At 52.2% G+C, this 16,351-nt stretch overlaps 1 protein-coding gene across 1 annotated transcript; it reads left to right on the top strand.

The window, feature by feature from the left end:
- Positions 1–3,258: 3,258 nt before the first annotated feature.
- On the top strand, positions 3,259–11,823 carry LOC107111960 (galactoside 3(4)-L-fucosyltransferase-like). The gene is made up of 2 exons (XM_015413011.1): positions 3,259–3,301; positions 10,742–11,823. The coding sequence occupies exons 1-2, from the start codon at positions 3,259–3,261 to the stop codon at positions 11,821–11,823; spliced, it is 1,125 nt and encodes a 374-aa protein (XP_015268497.1).
- Positions 11,824–16,351: the final 4,528 nt, after the last annotated feature.

Here is a 16,351-nt window from a genome sequence, read left to right as displayed (position 1 = left end):
GCTGAATTTCTTTAAAAAATCTAACAAAAAGCAAATGCCAGCCGGCGCTGTGGGAGACCGCACTACTGAGACAGCTGGCCGCTGAACTGGGTTTGTTGTTTCCCATCTTGGGTGACTTACGTAGGAAGATCAGAGCACCTTGATTATTGTATGGGTTTTATTGTGGTTTTAAATGTTGCTTATTTTATTGTATTTTATCAATTCAATTCGGCTTTGCCACATGTTAGCCGCCCTGAGCCACTGGGAGGGCGGAATACAAAGCTTTAAATAAATAAATAAATAAATAAATTCAAAGTAGGCCTGTGGCCACACAAAAATTCTGGACTGGTTGCTACGACTAGAAATTCAGTAGTTGGCTTACTCCTATTCAAGTACTTGCAATGGAACTGAAAGAGAATTTGACTAAGAAGAAAACAAATAAGAAGCTGTACTGCTTTAAAAAAGAAAGCTGAATCAAGAGGTTGACGTCTTCCAACTTTATAGGACTTCTTACTCATGAGGAAGATTGGTGAAATGAGTGTAAAAACCGTTGTGCTCATCAAGGATATGATTATGTTGGACTTTGCTTTGCCTATGCCTGAATTCTTTTACCATATTGTAAGATTTATAGAGGGAGCTGCGGTGGCTCAAGTGGTTAAGACGCTGAACTGCAGGCTGTGGAAGGTCAGTAGTTCAGCAGCTGGAGACCCGAGTATGCCGCATGGCGGAGTGAGCTCCCGTCTCTAGTTCCAGCTCCTGCCAACCTAGTAGTTCGGAAGCAAGAAATTGCAAGTAGATAAATAGGTACCACTTCGGTGGGAAGGTAACAGTGTTCCGTGCGCCTTGGTGTTTAGTCATGCCGGCCACATGACCACGGAAATGTCTTCGGACAGTGCTGGCTCTTCGGCTTTGAAATGGAGATGAGCACCGCAACCCTAGAGTCGGATTCGACTGGCTTTCGAGCAAGGGAACCTTTACCTTTTTAAGATTTATAGCTTCACAAATTGATGCTCATAGAACCATTCAATGTGTCATTGTTAATTTTACCACAGTGGTTTTTGGTCTGTTGGCAAGTTCTGCTCCTAAACAGCAGAGCCAGGTGAGTGTGTGAGAGAGAAGGGGTCCGTGAGGTTGCCCAATATCTCCGCTGCCTCCCATGTCTCTCCTCACTGAAGAAGACTTTTCTGGGACTTCAGGTGCTTGCGCGGTCCAGCGAACCGCAGCTGTCTCTGGCCCACCCTTTGGAACTATTTCCCAACGTTCATTTTGCAGGACAAACAGTTCAAGCCTCTGACCCCTTTCAGACAAGCTGTGGCTAGTTGTTGTGATGGATCATTAGCAAGACAAGGCAGGTTCATATAGGAGAAGCCTGTCAAAGGCTAGACAGAGCCTTCAGGTATGAAGGCAATGCCTCTCCATGCTGCAGGCAAAAAAATATGGGAGAGCTTATATGCTCATGTTCTGCCTGTGGGCTTCCTCGAGTCATCTCTCCAGCCACTGTGGGATGAGGGTGTCGCCCTGATGGATTCAGCTTGGTCTGACCCAGAAGGGCTCTTCTTAAATCCTGACACACCCCAAGAACCTTCCTGTTTTTGAGGAGTTCTCTGAGAAGGTGGATGGGCTTTGGTCATGCTTTGCGAAGGGGTTTCGTAATGCAAAGCTGGGTGTTGCTTCAATCTCCAGGCTACAGCCCGGTTACCACAATGTAGGGGTGTCCCTGGAAGACTGTGCTCTAATTTGGAACTGAGCCCAGACTCCTGAACATCCAAGAGGCCTGTGCTCTAGTTAGGATGCTCAGGTTAGCAACAGCCGGTTTTGGGACACCAAAAGACATCCCTGGACATTGCTGCTAGGTTCCCTGGAGACAGATCAAGAGGGGTAGCCATGCTGGTCTGTCTGTAGCAGGAGAAAAGAGCAGGAGTCCAGTGGCGCCTTAAAGTAGCGCCTTCTTCGAAGTGAGCAGTGACTCACGAAAGCACATACCCTACTACGAATTTTTTTATATTCTTGAAGGTGCGCCTGGGCTTGCTTGCTTTTCTACTGCTAGATTCCCTGATCTGTCATTACTTAGGTGATTATGTGTTATTAATCGATATACAGGACCCGGTCACACGGCAAAGTTGCCGCGGGAGAGGCACGGATGGTGGGCGGATTATCCAGGCGCGATCACACCCCAACATCTGGGAAGTGGAGAGCACCCGTGGCTTACCGCCGACAATGCAAGTTAAAAAACTAGTACCTCCAAGGTACTAGTAAACGTTTGCCACGGGCTGCCTCCAGACGGCCGTGGTGTGATTGCGCCGGCGCGCGGCATTCCCCTCTGGTCCCTCATTTACCCACCAGCACCGAGGGAAGGACTCGTGGTGTGCCGCCGGCGCGTCTGATCGCGTAATCACGCATCAAACTGCACCGGGGCAATTAGCCACGCCTCCCCCCCACGATATCTGGCCCGTGTGGCCGGGGCCACGGATAACTTGATATAGGACTTTTTGGATGCCATATGTGATTGCTTTTGCTTAGACGGGATTCCTTCACTCAGGCTAGGATGGCCCACTCAAGTTCACTGCCGTAGAAGCAGAGGAAGCGCTAAGAATCCCAGACCCAAAGACCAGATCCTATGCAGACTTAGAGGGCAGCTCAGCCTTTTGAAATCCTCGAGCCTAACTCTGCATATTCGTGATCTGGATGGCCCAGGTTAGTCTCATCCCACCAGACCTTGGAAGCTAAGCCAGGTTACCTCTAGTTAGATAGGAGACCACCAAGGAAGTCCCAGGTTGCTAGGGGACTGTTTCTGTTAGCCCCAGTCAGAACCACAGGATGCTTTACTAAGCTTTTACTAAGCATGTGAAGAAATGCATTCCCCCCCCCAGCAGGTTTTAGATGAGCAAAACCTCCACATTGTGTTTTAAAAGATTTCCCCCCTCTGGGCAGAAAACAGGCAGGAGGAGGGGGGAAAGTCAGTTAAATTGTTTCCCAGAGGTACCTCAGCTCACCTTCATATAAATGCTTTTAGATCTAACAAGAGAAATAACGGGTGGGTCAAACTCTTCCCCTTCTCCAAGCAGGGAACAGAGATTTGGATGTGTAAAATGCTAGAGAGTTGTCAGGAAGGAGATTCCTGGATATCTCCAGGAAAATCCTCTTTGACCTGGGCTGATGTGGTCAGGGGGTGGGGAAAAGAGAGGTGATAAAGACTCCTTGCAGCAGGAAGGGGGGGTCTCTTTTCCTTGGGGGCTGAGGCCATGAGAGCAGAGAGGACTCTCCACTGGGGAGGCAGCCATGGACTATGTGCTCAACTTAAAGATCTGGAACAAGCCTCAAGGTAATGGATACTCTGTCAACAGAAGCGATGATTGGCGGGCACTCTTCATGTTTGAAAGCAAATGTATAAGAGTAATAACTATGTTTTAAGCATTGTATAACCTCCATTCTTGGGTTTTTAGTTAGGTTTTCTTTACTTTTTCATATAGATTGTAGATTTTCCCTCCCCAATTTCTGTTGTAGTTTTATAGAAATGCAAATAAAAAATTCCCCCCTTGGGGGGGCTTTAAAAAAGGTAATGGGTACTCTATAGAGATCTGTAACTTCCTAGGCTACAGAAGCCTGTCCTATTTTAACATCTGATAGGGCATGTATAGAGAGAGGGACAGAGGGTTGCATTTTTACCCATTTCTTTTGAATTCCATGCTCAATCTGGTGCTGTGCTAAAAGTATGCTTGTGAACATTTTTTCTTTTTGATAAATACTTTATAACTTTTGATGGTGGTAGTGGTTCTCTGTACCAGATAGACCTTCACTGTCTTTGTCACGCTATTTTAAAAGGAGTACTGGGGGAAGGCAGGCAGCTGGCAAGTGGCTATTCCTCCAGGGTTGTGCAAGGCCATAAGTTGTCCCCGTGGTGACCAGGCACTGGGCAGCGGGAAACACAGAGGCAAGGCATCAGAACTTCGAAGGGAAGCTGGGAGTCCTGGCCCTCCCAGTGGGCAATTCCATACAACTGTCAGGTGGTGGCGGCGAGCTTCCATGAGAGTGGAGGCAAAGCCCCTCCAGGTGGAACACAGCCCGCAGGCCAGAGCAGGCCGGTTCCACCACAAAGCGTTTAAGCCCACCAACCGATAGCAAAGTTTGCACTGGGAAACCTTCACATGATCTGATTTGAAATCGATTTTGTGTTTCTGTGATCAGTGCGCCCCCCTGTGGTGAAACAGGAAATGTTATCATGATGAAGAACGTTCCTTAAAAGTAAGAACAAAGTTTGAGTCCAGGGGCGCCTTAAAGACCAACACAGTTTAATTCTTGGCACCAGCTTTCAGGTGCAGGCCCACCTCTTCAGATACGCACGAGAGCTGGTACCCAGAAGTGGACCTTGTTGGTCTTCAAGGTGCCCCCGCTGGACTCAAACTCTGTTCCGTTGCTTCAGACCGGCATAGCGGCCCCACCTGGATCTAGTTCCTTCAGTGATCAGTTGAGCTACAGTTGTGAACTATGCTGCAGAGGGAAAGCCTGCCATCTTGCAAACCGGGGAGGCTGAAGTCTCATGAGACCCGGGAAGCTGAGACCACCCAGGGAGCCCAGGGCCAGGACGCAGAGGCAGGCAACAGCAGATCATCTCTGTTTGTCTCTGCCCTGATCTGGATGGGCCAGGCTGGCCGGATCTCATCGATCTCAGAAGCTAAGCAGGGTCGGCCCTGGTGGGTATTGGGATGGGAGACCAGCAAGGAAGTTTTAGGGCTGCTACACAGACGCAGGCAACGGCATTAACCACCTCTGCTCATCTCTTGAGAGCCAGTCTGGTGCAGTGGTGAAGTGCGTGGGCTCTAATCTGGGAGAACCGGGTTTGATTCCCCACTCCTCCACTCGCAGCTGCTGGATGACCTTGGGCAAGCCACAGTTCTGGCACAGCTGTCCTTGAAAAAAGAGCAGTCTCTGTCAAGAGCTCTCTCACACCACCGACCTCACAGGGTGTCTGTTGTGGGGAGGGGAAGGGAAAGGAGTTTGTAAGACACTCTGAGAGCCAGTTTGGTGTCGTGGTGAAGTGCGCGGACTCTAATCTGGGAGAACCGGGTTTGATTCCCCACTCCTCCACTCGCAGCTGCTGGATGACCTTGGGCAAGCCGTAGTTCTGATAAGAGCTGTCCTTGAGAAAGAGCAGTTTCTGTCAAGAGCTCTCTCGGCCCCACCTACCTCACGGGGTGTCTGTTGTGGGGAGGGGAAGGGAAGGCAGAGGAGTTTGTAAGCCCCTCTGAGCCACCTTTGGGTAGTGAAGGGCGGGGGATAAATCCAATCTCTTCTTCTTCTTCTTCTTCTTCTTCTTCTTCTTCTTCTTCTTCTTCTTCTTCTTCTTCCTTCTTCCTTCTTCCTTCTTCCTTCTTCCTTCTTCCTTCTTCCTTCTTCCTTCTTCCTTCTTCCTTGCCTTGAAAGCCCCCTGGCACTGTGATCACAGCGACTTGGCTGCCACTTGCCGACACACGATTACTGTATTAAACATGAAGGATGATTTGCTAATGCCGGTTTGTGGCCTCCCTTTCCAGGTGACATGTGATATCTGCCACAAACACACTCTGAAGTCTTAAAAGAAGCCCTTAGTTCTATGGGGGGGCCGAGAGCTGAGATTTCTGCCTGCTGTCCTCACCCGGATGCCAGCTTCCCTCCGACTGGGAAAAACTGGGCTGAAGGAAGCTTGACTGGAATTATTTTCTGCAGTGAAACACAGGGAGGGGAGAGAACTAATCAGACCCTCTTCCGCACCTGCCTCCACGCCCGCTTTAAGTGGCAGCCCCCGTGTGGCTGCATTCTGCAGAAGAGAAGACCCTTAGGCAGAGACAGCCGTGGCCTGGAATATGCAAACAGTGGAAAACAGAATTGTTCAGGAGGGATCTTTCCAAAAAGGAAATAGGCCGACATCATAATAGGTCCACCCAAGTGTGATACCGCGTTCTGCATTGCTTAGTGTGTTTAACACGTACCCTTTGTTTTAATGTTGAATACCAACAAAAGAAGAACTAATAAACAAAACACTGGAAGTTGCTGAAATGGCCAAATTAACTTTAATCTTGAAAGGACATGGAGAGGACAGATTTGAAGAAACATGGTCAAGACTTTATCACTGGTTCGGAGAACTGAATTATCGAAATATGTTATAACCAGAATAGAGCTTAATAAGAGCATTATTAAGGAGCTGCAGTGGCTCAAGTGGTTAAGACGCTGAACTGCAGGCTGTGGAAGGTCGGTAGTTCAGCAGTTCGAGACCCGAGTGTGCCTCATGACGGAGTGAGCTCCCGTCTCTAGTTCCCGCTCCTGCCAACCTAGCAGTTCGAAAGCAAGAAATTGCAAGTAGATAAATAGGTACCACTTTGGTGGGAAGGGAACAACGTTCCGTGTGCCTCGGTGTTTAGTCATGCCGGCCACATGACCACAGAAACGTCTTCGGACAGCGCCGGCTCTTCAGCTTTGAAACGGAGATGAGCACCGCAACCCTAGAGTCAGATTCGACTGGCTTTCGAGCAAGGAAACCTTTACCTTTTTTAAGAACATTATTGTGCAAAGTTTGGACAGTATCATGTGGCACAGAAATAAGTTTTACGATTTGAGATGTACGGACAACAAATTCTTTACTCAAAATGCTCCCATTTTCCGTTTGTGTTTAGTATTGTCTGTGTTTGTTTGTATGTGATGTATGTTTAATAAAATAAAATTTATACCATGGGGAAAAAAGAAATGTTGAAATGCTTTGACAAGAGCCAGAGTGGCATAGTGGTTAAGAGTGACAGACTAGGCTCCGAGAGACCCCGGTTTGAGTCCCTGCTCTGCCCCTGCAGCTTGCTGGGTGGTCTTGGGCCAGTCGCACGCTCTCGGCCTAGCCTCCCTCACAAGGTTATTGTTGTGAGGACAAAATGGAGGACAGGGGCCGTGGCTCAGTGGCAGAGGATCTGCTTGACATGCAGAAGGTCTCAGGTTCAATCCCCAGGTTTGAGGTGATACGTGAAAGACCTCTGCCTGAGAGCCAGGAGAGCGGCTGCCAGTCTGAGTAGGCAATGCCGACCTTGATGGTCCAGGGGTGTGTGTGTGTGTGTCTGATTCAGGGCAGGACAGCTTCAGGTGTGTTCCTGTGTGAGAGGAGAACAATATAAGCCGCTTTGGGGAGAAAGGCAGGAGATTAAATAAAGAAAATAAATGGTTGCTGCCTTGTGGGAGCCTATTTGGGTGGGGAGGTGGCCGAGAAATGTAGAGGCCCACTCCTCCACTTGCACCTGCTGGATGACCTTGGGCCAGCCGTAGTTCTGACAAGAGCTGTCCTTGAAAAAGAGCCGTTTCTGTCAGAGCTCTCTCAGCCCCTCCCGCCTCACAGGGTGTCTGTCTGTTGTGGGGAGGGGAAAGTGGTTTGTCAGCCGCTCCGAGACTCCTCTGGGTAGTGAAGGGTGGGGTATGAATCCAATCTCTTCTCTCTCTTCCTGCCTGTCCTGAGAGCCAGTTTAGTATAGTGTTTAGGAGCGTGAACTCTAATCTGGGATAACCAGGTTTGATTTCCCCACTTCTCCTCCACCTACAGCCAGCTGGGTGACCTTGGGTCAGCCACAAGTTCTCTCAGTGCTGTTCTCTCAAGAGCAGTTTCTGTCAGTGCTCTCTCAGCCGCACCTGCCTCACAGGGTGTCTGTTTCAGGGAAGGGAAAGGAGTCTGTAAGCCGCTCTGAGACTCCTTCAGGTAGTGAAGGGCGGGGTAGAACTCCAATCTCTTCTTCTTTTTAAACAAACAGATAAATAACCCCACGATCCCACTCCCATCCTGGAACTGGAAGTTGGCAACCTGAAATCCAGACTAAATTTTATTCACTGGCAGAAGACTGGCACGTTCCTGCCTCCGTAATGTGTTTACATACAGAAGACCGCTGTACGGAGAGGAAGAAGAAGAAGAGATTGGATTTATACCCTGCCCTTCACGACCCAAAGGTGTCTCAGAGCGGCTGACAAACTCCTTTCCCTTCCCCTCCCCACAACAGACACCCTGTGAGGCAGGTGGGGCTGAGAGAGCTCTTGACAGAAACGGCTCTTTTTCAAGGACAGCTCTTATCAGAACTACGGCTTGCCCAAGGTCATCCAGCCAGGTGCAAGTGGAGGAGTGAGGAATCAAACCCGGTTCTCCCAGATTAGACTCCGCACACTTAACCACGACACCAAACAAGAGAAGAAGAAGAAGAAATTGGATCTATACCCCATGGCCCTTCACTACCCAAGGGAGTCTCAGAGCGGCTGACAAACTCCTTTCCCTTCCCCTCCCCACAACAGACACACCCTGTGAGGTGGGTGGGGCTGAGAGAGCTCTCACAGAAACTGCACTTTTCAAGGACAGCTCTTATCAGAACTACAGCTTGCCCAAGGCCATCCAGCAGCTGCAGGTGGAGGAGTGGGGAATCAAACCCGGTTCTCCCAGATCAGAGTCTGCGCACTTCACCACGACACCAGACTGGCTCTCACAGAGTCTCTACAGACCCCATGAATTACTTCGGGGGGGGGGGCTCTTTCACTCTGCCCCAGGCTCCAGGCCTGCCTCCTCAATTCCAGCCTGGGCGTGGAGCCTGCAGAGGGCAGAAGTCAGTCGTCATTCTGGGAGAATTTCCGGCCCCACCTGGAGGTTGGCAACCCGAGCTACATAGTGACAGCTATCTGTCTGCCTGCCTGCCTGCCTGCCTGTCTTAGCAGGTTGGCAACCTCCAGGTGGTGGCTGGAGATATCCTCCCACTATCGCAGCCAGATCTCCAGGTGACAGAGACCAGTCCCCCCTCCCCCAGAGCTTTGGAGCTCTCTGGCATGGTACCCCCTGCTGAGGCCCCTCCCCCTCCTCAAACCCCGCCCTCCCCAAGCCCCGCCCCTAAAACCTGCCTCCACTTTGGCCCTGAGGGCCTTGGAGCCCCTCTGAGCACGTGCAGCCTCCTGTCAATCACTTCTGTGGCCACTCCCCTCCCCAGGATCCATTCCTGGCTTGGCCTCTTGGTAGAGCCCTCTTTGCACACCTGCCGGGCAGAGGAGGCCTCCCTGGCCGGGCGGCAGGATCAGGAGAGGAGGCGGGCCACACGAGAGAGCTGGGTGCTTTATTATTACTGCTGCTGTTCTTGCTGTTGTTGTTGTTGGCATTTCCTGTCTACCTGCGGTGGCTAGGCGTTGCACCGGGCCGGGCCTTCATTGAGAGCACGGGCCCCTGGTTAGTTTCCGGGCACGATCCCAGGGATGGTTTTTAGCCCCGTGACGTTTGGGGTCAGGGAATCCCAAAGCTGGCTTTTCCTTCTATAGGATGCTGAGCCAAGGTTGCCGACCCCCAGGTGGTGGCTGGAGGCCTCCAGGGATCAGCCCCCCCCCCGAAGAAAACGGCCACTTGGGGAGGTGGGCCCTGTAGCACCAGGCCCCGCTGAAGCCCCTCCCCTTCACAAGCCCCGCCCTTCCCAGACTCCGCCCCCAGATCTCCAGGTATTTCCTAAACAGGAGTTGGCAGTCCTATGGAATCAGAGACAGCAGTGCTAGAAATACAGGATATAAACCCTTTTTAAAAAACTAAAATACACAAATATCATTTTTAAAGGGAGAAAAACCCTTGATTGGATTCCGCATTGGTCCGAGCAGTATGCCCAGAGGAGAACCTCTGTGAAGAATATCACGCTTCAAAGGTCTTGTTTTCCCCACCAGAATCCTTCGTCACACTTTGACCCACGACAACCAGTATGGAGCCGTTCCCGCCGCGGCTTCCTCCGCCTGAGCTGGGCGTCATTCTTCAGAGAGGTTCCCCCAAATGCCGTCTCCCTGGAATGCAAGTTCCTTTGGCTTTATGCCGGGGGTCCCAAACCTTTTTGAGCCTGTGAGGACCTTTGGAATCCTGACATGGTGTGCCGGGCCCAGCCACAAAATGGCTGCTGCAGGAGCCGTAGCCAGTCTCAAAATGGCTGCCACGCCTCCCCTCACCCAGTGAAGAAGAGCCTTTGGCCGTGGCCGGCAGCTGCTGCCAAAACAATGTTTTAAACAAAAAGAGCCAGTGTGGTGTAGTGGTTAAGTGCGCGGACTCTGATCTGGGAGAACCGAGTTTGATTCCCCACTCCTCCTCCATTTGCACCTGGCTGGATGACCTTGGGCAAGCCGTACTTCTGATAAGAGCTGTTCTTGAAAAAGAGCAGTGTCTGTCAAGAGCTCTCTCAGCCCCACCTACCTCACAGGGTGTCTGTTGTGGGGAGGGGAAGGGAAAGGAGGTTGTGAGCCACTCTGAGACACCTTTGGGAAGTGAAGGGTGGGGTATAAATCCAATCTCTCTTCTTCTTTTGTAGTGGTTAAGTGCGCGGACTCTAATCTGGGAGAACCGGGTTTGATTCCCCACTCCTCCTCCACTTGCACCTGGCTGGATGACCTTGGGCAAGCCGTAGTTCTGACGAGAGCTGTTCTTGGAAAAGAGCCGTTTCTGTCAAGAGCTCTCTCAGCCCCACCTACCTCGCAGGGTGTCTGTTGTGGGGAGGGGAAGGGAAAGGAGGTTGTGAGCCGCTCTGAGACTCCGTTGGGTAGTGAAGGGCCATGGGGTATAAATCCAATGTCTTCTTCTTCTTCTTCTTAAAATAATCTGGATGGCCAATCCGATCTCCAGTGGGCAGTCGGAAGCCTTGCTGGGCAGAAGCCCCCACCCACTATCTAAAAACGTTTGGCGGGTGGCAGGCAAATGTTGGTGGGCGGCGTGGCACCCACGGGGGCACCACGTTGGGGCCCCCTGCTTTATCCTCTCTGCTTTTTTCAGGCCTGTCCATGGATTCCTTCAGGCAGAGGAGAACCCTGGGCAGCTGTCTCATCTTCACCTTCCTGCTCCTCCAAGCACTGAATGCGATCCTCTTTACCTACTTCTGCGAATTTGGGATGACAAACACCACTTCCCCCAGGCCGGAGCTGGAGCCGGAGCCGCAGCCTCTGAGGGACCCCGAGGCCTCCAATCTCACCATCCTGCTGTGGTCGTGGCCCTTCAGGGGCCGCTTCCCCATTGGCAATTGCTCGCAGCTCCTGGGCATCCCTGACTGCCGCATCACGGCTAACCGCAAGTGGTACCCCAAGGCCGACGCGGTGGTCGTCCACCATTACGACGTTTCCCGGAGCCCTTGGTCCCTCCCCCGTGAGCCGAGGCCCCCCTCCCAGGTCTGGATCTGGTTCAATCTGGAGTCGCCCACCCATTCCCGCAACGTGCACTACATGGACAACCGCTTCAACCTCACCATGTCCTACCGGAGGGACTCCGACATCTTCACCCCGTACGGGTGGTTGGAAGTCCTCCCCGAGCCCCGGCACGTCACGATCCCGCCCAAGAGCAAGTTGGTGGCCTGGGCCGTGAGCAACTGGAACCCGTCCTCCCGCCGAGTCCAGTACTACCGGCAGCTGAAGAAGTACCTCCACGTGGACATCTACGGGTTCCAGCGCTTGCCCCTTCCTCGGACCGAGCAGGTCAGCATCCTGTCCCAGTATAAGTTCTACTTGGCCTTCGAAAGCTCCGTGCACGAGGACTACATCACCGAGAAGCTCTGGAAGACGGCCTTGCTGGCGGAGACGGTGCCGGTGGTCTGCGGGCCGCCCCGCGAGAACTACGAGCGCTACTTGCCCCCCGGCTCGTTCATCCACATCGACGACTTCCCCACCGCGCAGCAGCTGGCCCTCTTCTTGCAGGAGCTGGATTGGAACACGGAGCGCTACAAGAGTTACTTCCAGTGGCGCTCGCGGCTGGCCCCCGTCAAAAACACGTCTTGGTCCCTTCACTTGTGCAAGGCCTGCCGGGCCTTGCAGACGAACCCCGTCCGCTACCAGACGGTGCCGGCTTTGAGCAAGTGGTTCGAGTGAGCTGGAAAGGAAAGGCCTCCCTTGGAACATGACGCTGTGCCTAATGAGACAGGGGCCAGGCGCACGGCAGGATGGTGCCCGAGACCAAGGTCTCCCTGCGGCGTGGAGAGCGCATGCTCACTACTGGGCACATCTGCAACGAGGTCCAAGCTCAGAGAGCGCGGGGGGTGGGGGGTGGCTTTTACGTGAGGAGACCGTGGCTGCTTTGGTGGGCCAGTGGTGGACTCGCACTGGGAGGAGGCTGCCAGGGTTACTGTTGTGGCCGTGCGTTTTGTGCTGTTGTGTTGTGCTGTTGTGCTGTTTTGTGTTGTATTTCTATTGTTTGTAAGTTGCCTTAAAGACTTTTTGCTGGTTCGTTTGTTTTTCAAGTTGAAAAGCATGGTGTACATTTCGAAATGAAATTAATACGAAAAACCAACTTGCAGAGTTGACGTGTGGGGAAACACACATGCACACACACAAACCCCCACGGGGATGTGAGGCTGTATTGCTGTCAGCTGGGGGGCGGGGGCAGAGAGCAGGCTGTCAGATACATACGTAGATAGGGCTCTCTTTCGGCTCTGCTCCTGCAGAGTGCAGGGGGTTGGACTAGATGACCTGCAAGGTCCCAGTTCCAACTCTAAAATTCTATGATCCTATCATTCTACGATAAAGGAGGCCGCCGTTGGTTCATGGTCCCCAATCCGGAGAAACGACCAGACTCCACAGCAAGGCAAGGAAGCAACAAAGCTTGGCACTGTGGGGAACCTGAGCAAACACACTCTCACTCACACACACACACACACACCCCAGCTGAGCCAGAAATACACAATAAAGAATCAATGGGACCAAGGACTTTCCATCAGAGCCTGTCTGCTGAGCATCACTGGGAGGGTTAGATGTCGCTCCGTACTCCCCGTTAGTGGAACCGCCAGGAGTTGAGCTGGTGAAGCGGGTCAGACCAGGCAGGGCTGGCCTCCACATACCCTGGGTGGGGGCAGCTGCCTGGCCCCAGGACTTCTTTGCCCAAAGAGTCATTAACCCATGGAACTCACTGCTGCAGGAAGGGCTGTCATGTAGAAGACGGAGCAGATCTATTCCCTCTTGCTCCAGATTGCAAGACTAGATCTAATGGGTGGGAATTACAAGGGAGTCGATGCCGGCTAAATATCAGGAGAAACTTCCTGACTGTGCGAGTGGTTGAGCAGTGGAACAGACTGCCTCGGGAGGTGGTGGGTGCTCCTTCACTGGACGTTTTCATGCGGAGGCTGGACGACCACCTTTCGGGTATGTCATAGGGCTGTCTTTCGGCTGTGCTCCTGCAGAGTGCAGGGGGTTGGACTGGATGACCTGCAAGGTCCCTTCCAACTCTAACTGTTGGGTTTTAAAAATTGGTTTTTAGCAGAAATAAAATAGCTTAGCAGTGCCAGAGTAAAACAATTCAGACTCAGAGTCCATGTGTGTTTAAAATAGAAAGTTTTTACTACATTCTAGCATAGGGAAGGGTAACTGGGATGAAAATAACAACAGAGCTAAATTCCCTACACTACAAAGACAAGACTAGAAGAGAGCTTATGGCTTCTCTTTCGTTCTCCTTGAGAACAGCAAACAAAGACGGGAAGAGGAGCCATAAAATGCTAAAACACCTTGACACTTTACTTCAAATGAAACTCCTAGATCAGGGATGATTTTCCCGGGCTTGTAGTCCTAAACTAACATTGGTTACATGAAACACATGTGACTTCCTGTGACAACGCAAACAAACATTTAACCCCAGATACACTGAGTGTAATTTTAACTTGTAATACCCAACACTAACCTTCTATGATTCTAAGTGGTGGCGGCTGCAAACATAGACAGCTTTAAGAGGGGCCTGGAGAAACATATGGAGCAGAGATCCATCAATGACTATTAGCCACAAGGTATAAATGGAACTCTATGTCTGGGGCAAGGGATGCTCTGTGTTCTTGGTATTGGGGGGGGGCAGCAGTGGGAGGGCTTCTGATGTCCTAGCCCCACTGCTGGACCTCCTGATGGTCCCTGGTGTTTCTGGCCACTGTGTGACAGTGTTGGACTGGAGGGGCCATTGGCCTGATCCAACACTGGCTTCTCTTATGTTCTTATGTCTGGCGCAAGGGTTGCACTGTATTAGGCAACAGTGGGAGGGCTTCTGAAGTTCTGGCCCTGCTGGTGGATCTTCTGATGGCCCCTGGGTTTTGGCCACTGTGTGGCACAGAGTGTTAGACTGGAGGGGCCATTGGCCTGATCCAACATTGGCTTCTCTTATGTTCTTATGTCTGGGGCAAGGGGTGCTCTGTATTCATGGTGCTGGGGGGGGGCAACAGTGGGAGGGGCTTCTGGTGTCCTCTGGCCCCACTGCTGGACCTCCTGATGGCCCCTGGTATTTTTGGCCACTGTGTGGCACAGAGTGTTAGACTGGAGGGGCCATTGGCCTGATCCAACATTGGCTTCTCTTATGTTCTTATGTCTGGGGCAAGGGGTGCTCTGTATTCTTGGTGCTGGGGGGGGGGCAACAGTGGGAGGGGCTTCTGGTGTCCTGGCCCCACTGCTGGACCTCCTGATGGCCCCTGGTGTTTTTGGCCACTGTGTGACACAGAGTGTTGGACTGGAGGGGCCATTGGCCTGATCCAACGCTGGCTTCTCTTGTGTTCTTATATGGAGCAATGGTCTATCAGTGAAGCATTCAAGGCCAAGCACATAAGACAGACAGATAAGAGGCAACCAGGAAATCGAAAGTGCATTCCAAGGAGTGAAGGGTTCCCCCCCCACCCCAGCCTTTATGGCAGCCAGCTGACCCCTGCCCTGGGTGGCTTCAAAGGGGACCAGCAGGCAATGGTGTCTTCCACAGGAGTTCTCTGCCCTGAGGTCAACACTTTGGGGGAGCCAGTTTTTCCTGCTTTCCCACAGCATCGTGGTGGGTTCACCTCCCAGGGTTTCCCCCCCTTGTCTCCAATCTCAACTTCTGTTTTTAAGGAAAGCTCGGGAAGTCAGAGACCCCCCCCCCCATGAGATCCCCCTCCTTGCAGTAATATTCTGCAAACGCCTTGGTGGCCTGGGAAGGGTGTGTGTGTGGCCATTTCCAGGGGATGGGGGGCAGGGAAACTGGGGGGGGGGGACCTGCCCTAGGGAAGACCTGTCGCGACTGCACTCTATCTGCAGCCCTCCCAGCGACCGGGAAACCACAAAAGCCGGTCCCTGTGTGGAAGACCACAGAGGAGGAGAGGTCTATGAATGGCTGCGAACTAAGACAGCTCACTTGAACTTCCATGTCCAAAGGCAAGATACCTCTCAGCCCCAGTTTTTTCCGGGGGGGTGGGGGGGCGCAGACAGAAATGGCAAGCTCCGGCCTGTAAGTCACGAATTTGGGAAACTGCAGTGCAGCAGCTATTCAAGCCTGGAGTGGGTTGGCTGGCCAGCCTCTGTCAGACTCCCAATCCAGTTATACTCAACAACAACTCTCTCTTGGCAGTGATAAGTTTATTGAAGTGTATGCAAGATCCAGTAAGTCACTGTGTCAGAACTGAAGACTTTTGGCGGGTACAAGCTTAATATAGATAATTCAAGTAAAAGCCCCTTCCTTCCCCCATGCAGACGTCACATTCACACCACGCCTGATGTTGCCATCCCAACCAAGTAAAAGATAGATGTTTGGTTATCTGGGGTTCGGGCCGGTACAGATATACGCTCAAATGGGAAATGGAAAAAGGAGGGGAAAGGGCACGACTGGGAGGAAAGTTGTGACTCCTAGAAGCAGAAGGTCCCATTCTCTCACTCATTCACTCAAAAAAAACCCTCCCCACAGGAATTCCCTCCCCCCAATATCCAGGGTTCATTTCCTGCAGGAGCGCACAGGAGCGGCGCTCCGGCAGTAAAGAGCCCAGGGGGCGGGCACATGCAACAAGCCCCACCCCCTGCTCTCAGCAGCCCTCAGTCAGAGCAAGGAGCAGCCAGGTAAGTTGCAGAGCTCCCCCCCGCCCTGAAACAGTCCAGTGGCACCTTTAAGGCCAAGTTTTATTCAGGCAAAAGCTCTCCCTCCTCTGCGAGGACAGATCTGCACGTTCTTCCCCCCCACCAACAGCTAGCAATCCAAAACAGTCCAGTGGAGCCTGAACGGTGGGTGTTGCCTTCTGACACACTTCCGGTGATGTCAGGGGGTGTGGCACACGCAAATAAGTTATGCTAATGAGTTACGCTAATTTTCTCCTGCACCTCTTTTTCTATGAAATGAGCCCTGCCAATATCTATGGCAACCCAAGCAAGCAAAGCGGAGCTTGGTTTGGTCGCCTCCCCCCCCAAAAAAATATGGGCTCATTCAAGCGACTGGACTCCCTTCCTTCGTGGGCCCTTGCAGCACACCTGCCAAGAGCCTCTTCCAGGTTGCCCTTCACCCCACAGTCCCCACCCCCAGCCTACACACACACACACACAGAGAAAGGGGCCGGGGGGGCACGGGCTGCTCTCAGACTCACGCAACCCTTGGTGTGTCCCCCCCCCCGGTTAGTCCCAGAAAGAACAGGCAGTTTTTTAA

Source organism: Gekko japonicus, unplaced genomic scaffold (assembly GCF_001447785.1).
Source record: "Gekko japonicus isolate JY-2015 unplaced genomic scaffold, Gekko_japonicus_V1.1 scaffold878, whole genome shotgun sequence".
NCBI classification, from domain to species: domain Eukaryota; kingdom Metazoa; phylum Chordata; class Lepidosauria; order Squamata; family Gekkonidae; genus Gekko; species Gekko japonicus.
This window is presented reverse-complemented; position numbering and strand designations above follow the sequence as displayed.

Coding starts and splice junctions, on each gene's coding strand:
- LOC107111960 (XM_015413011.1), top strand. CDS start 3,259: ATGGACTATGTGCTCAACTTAAAGATCTGGAACAAGCCTCAAG. Junction 3,302..10,741: donor GATCTGGAACAAGCCTCAAG/GTAATGGATACT, acceptor TGCTTTTTTCAG/GCCTGTCCATGGATTCCTTC.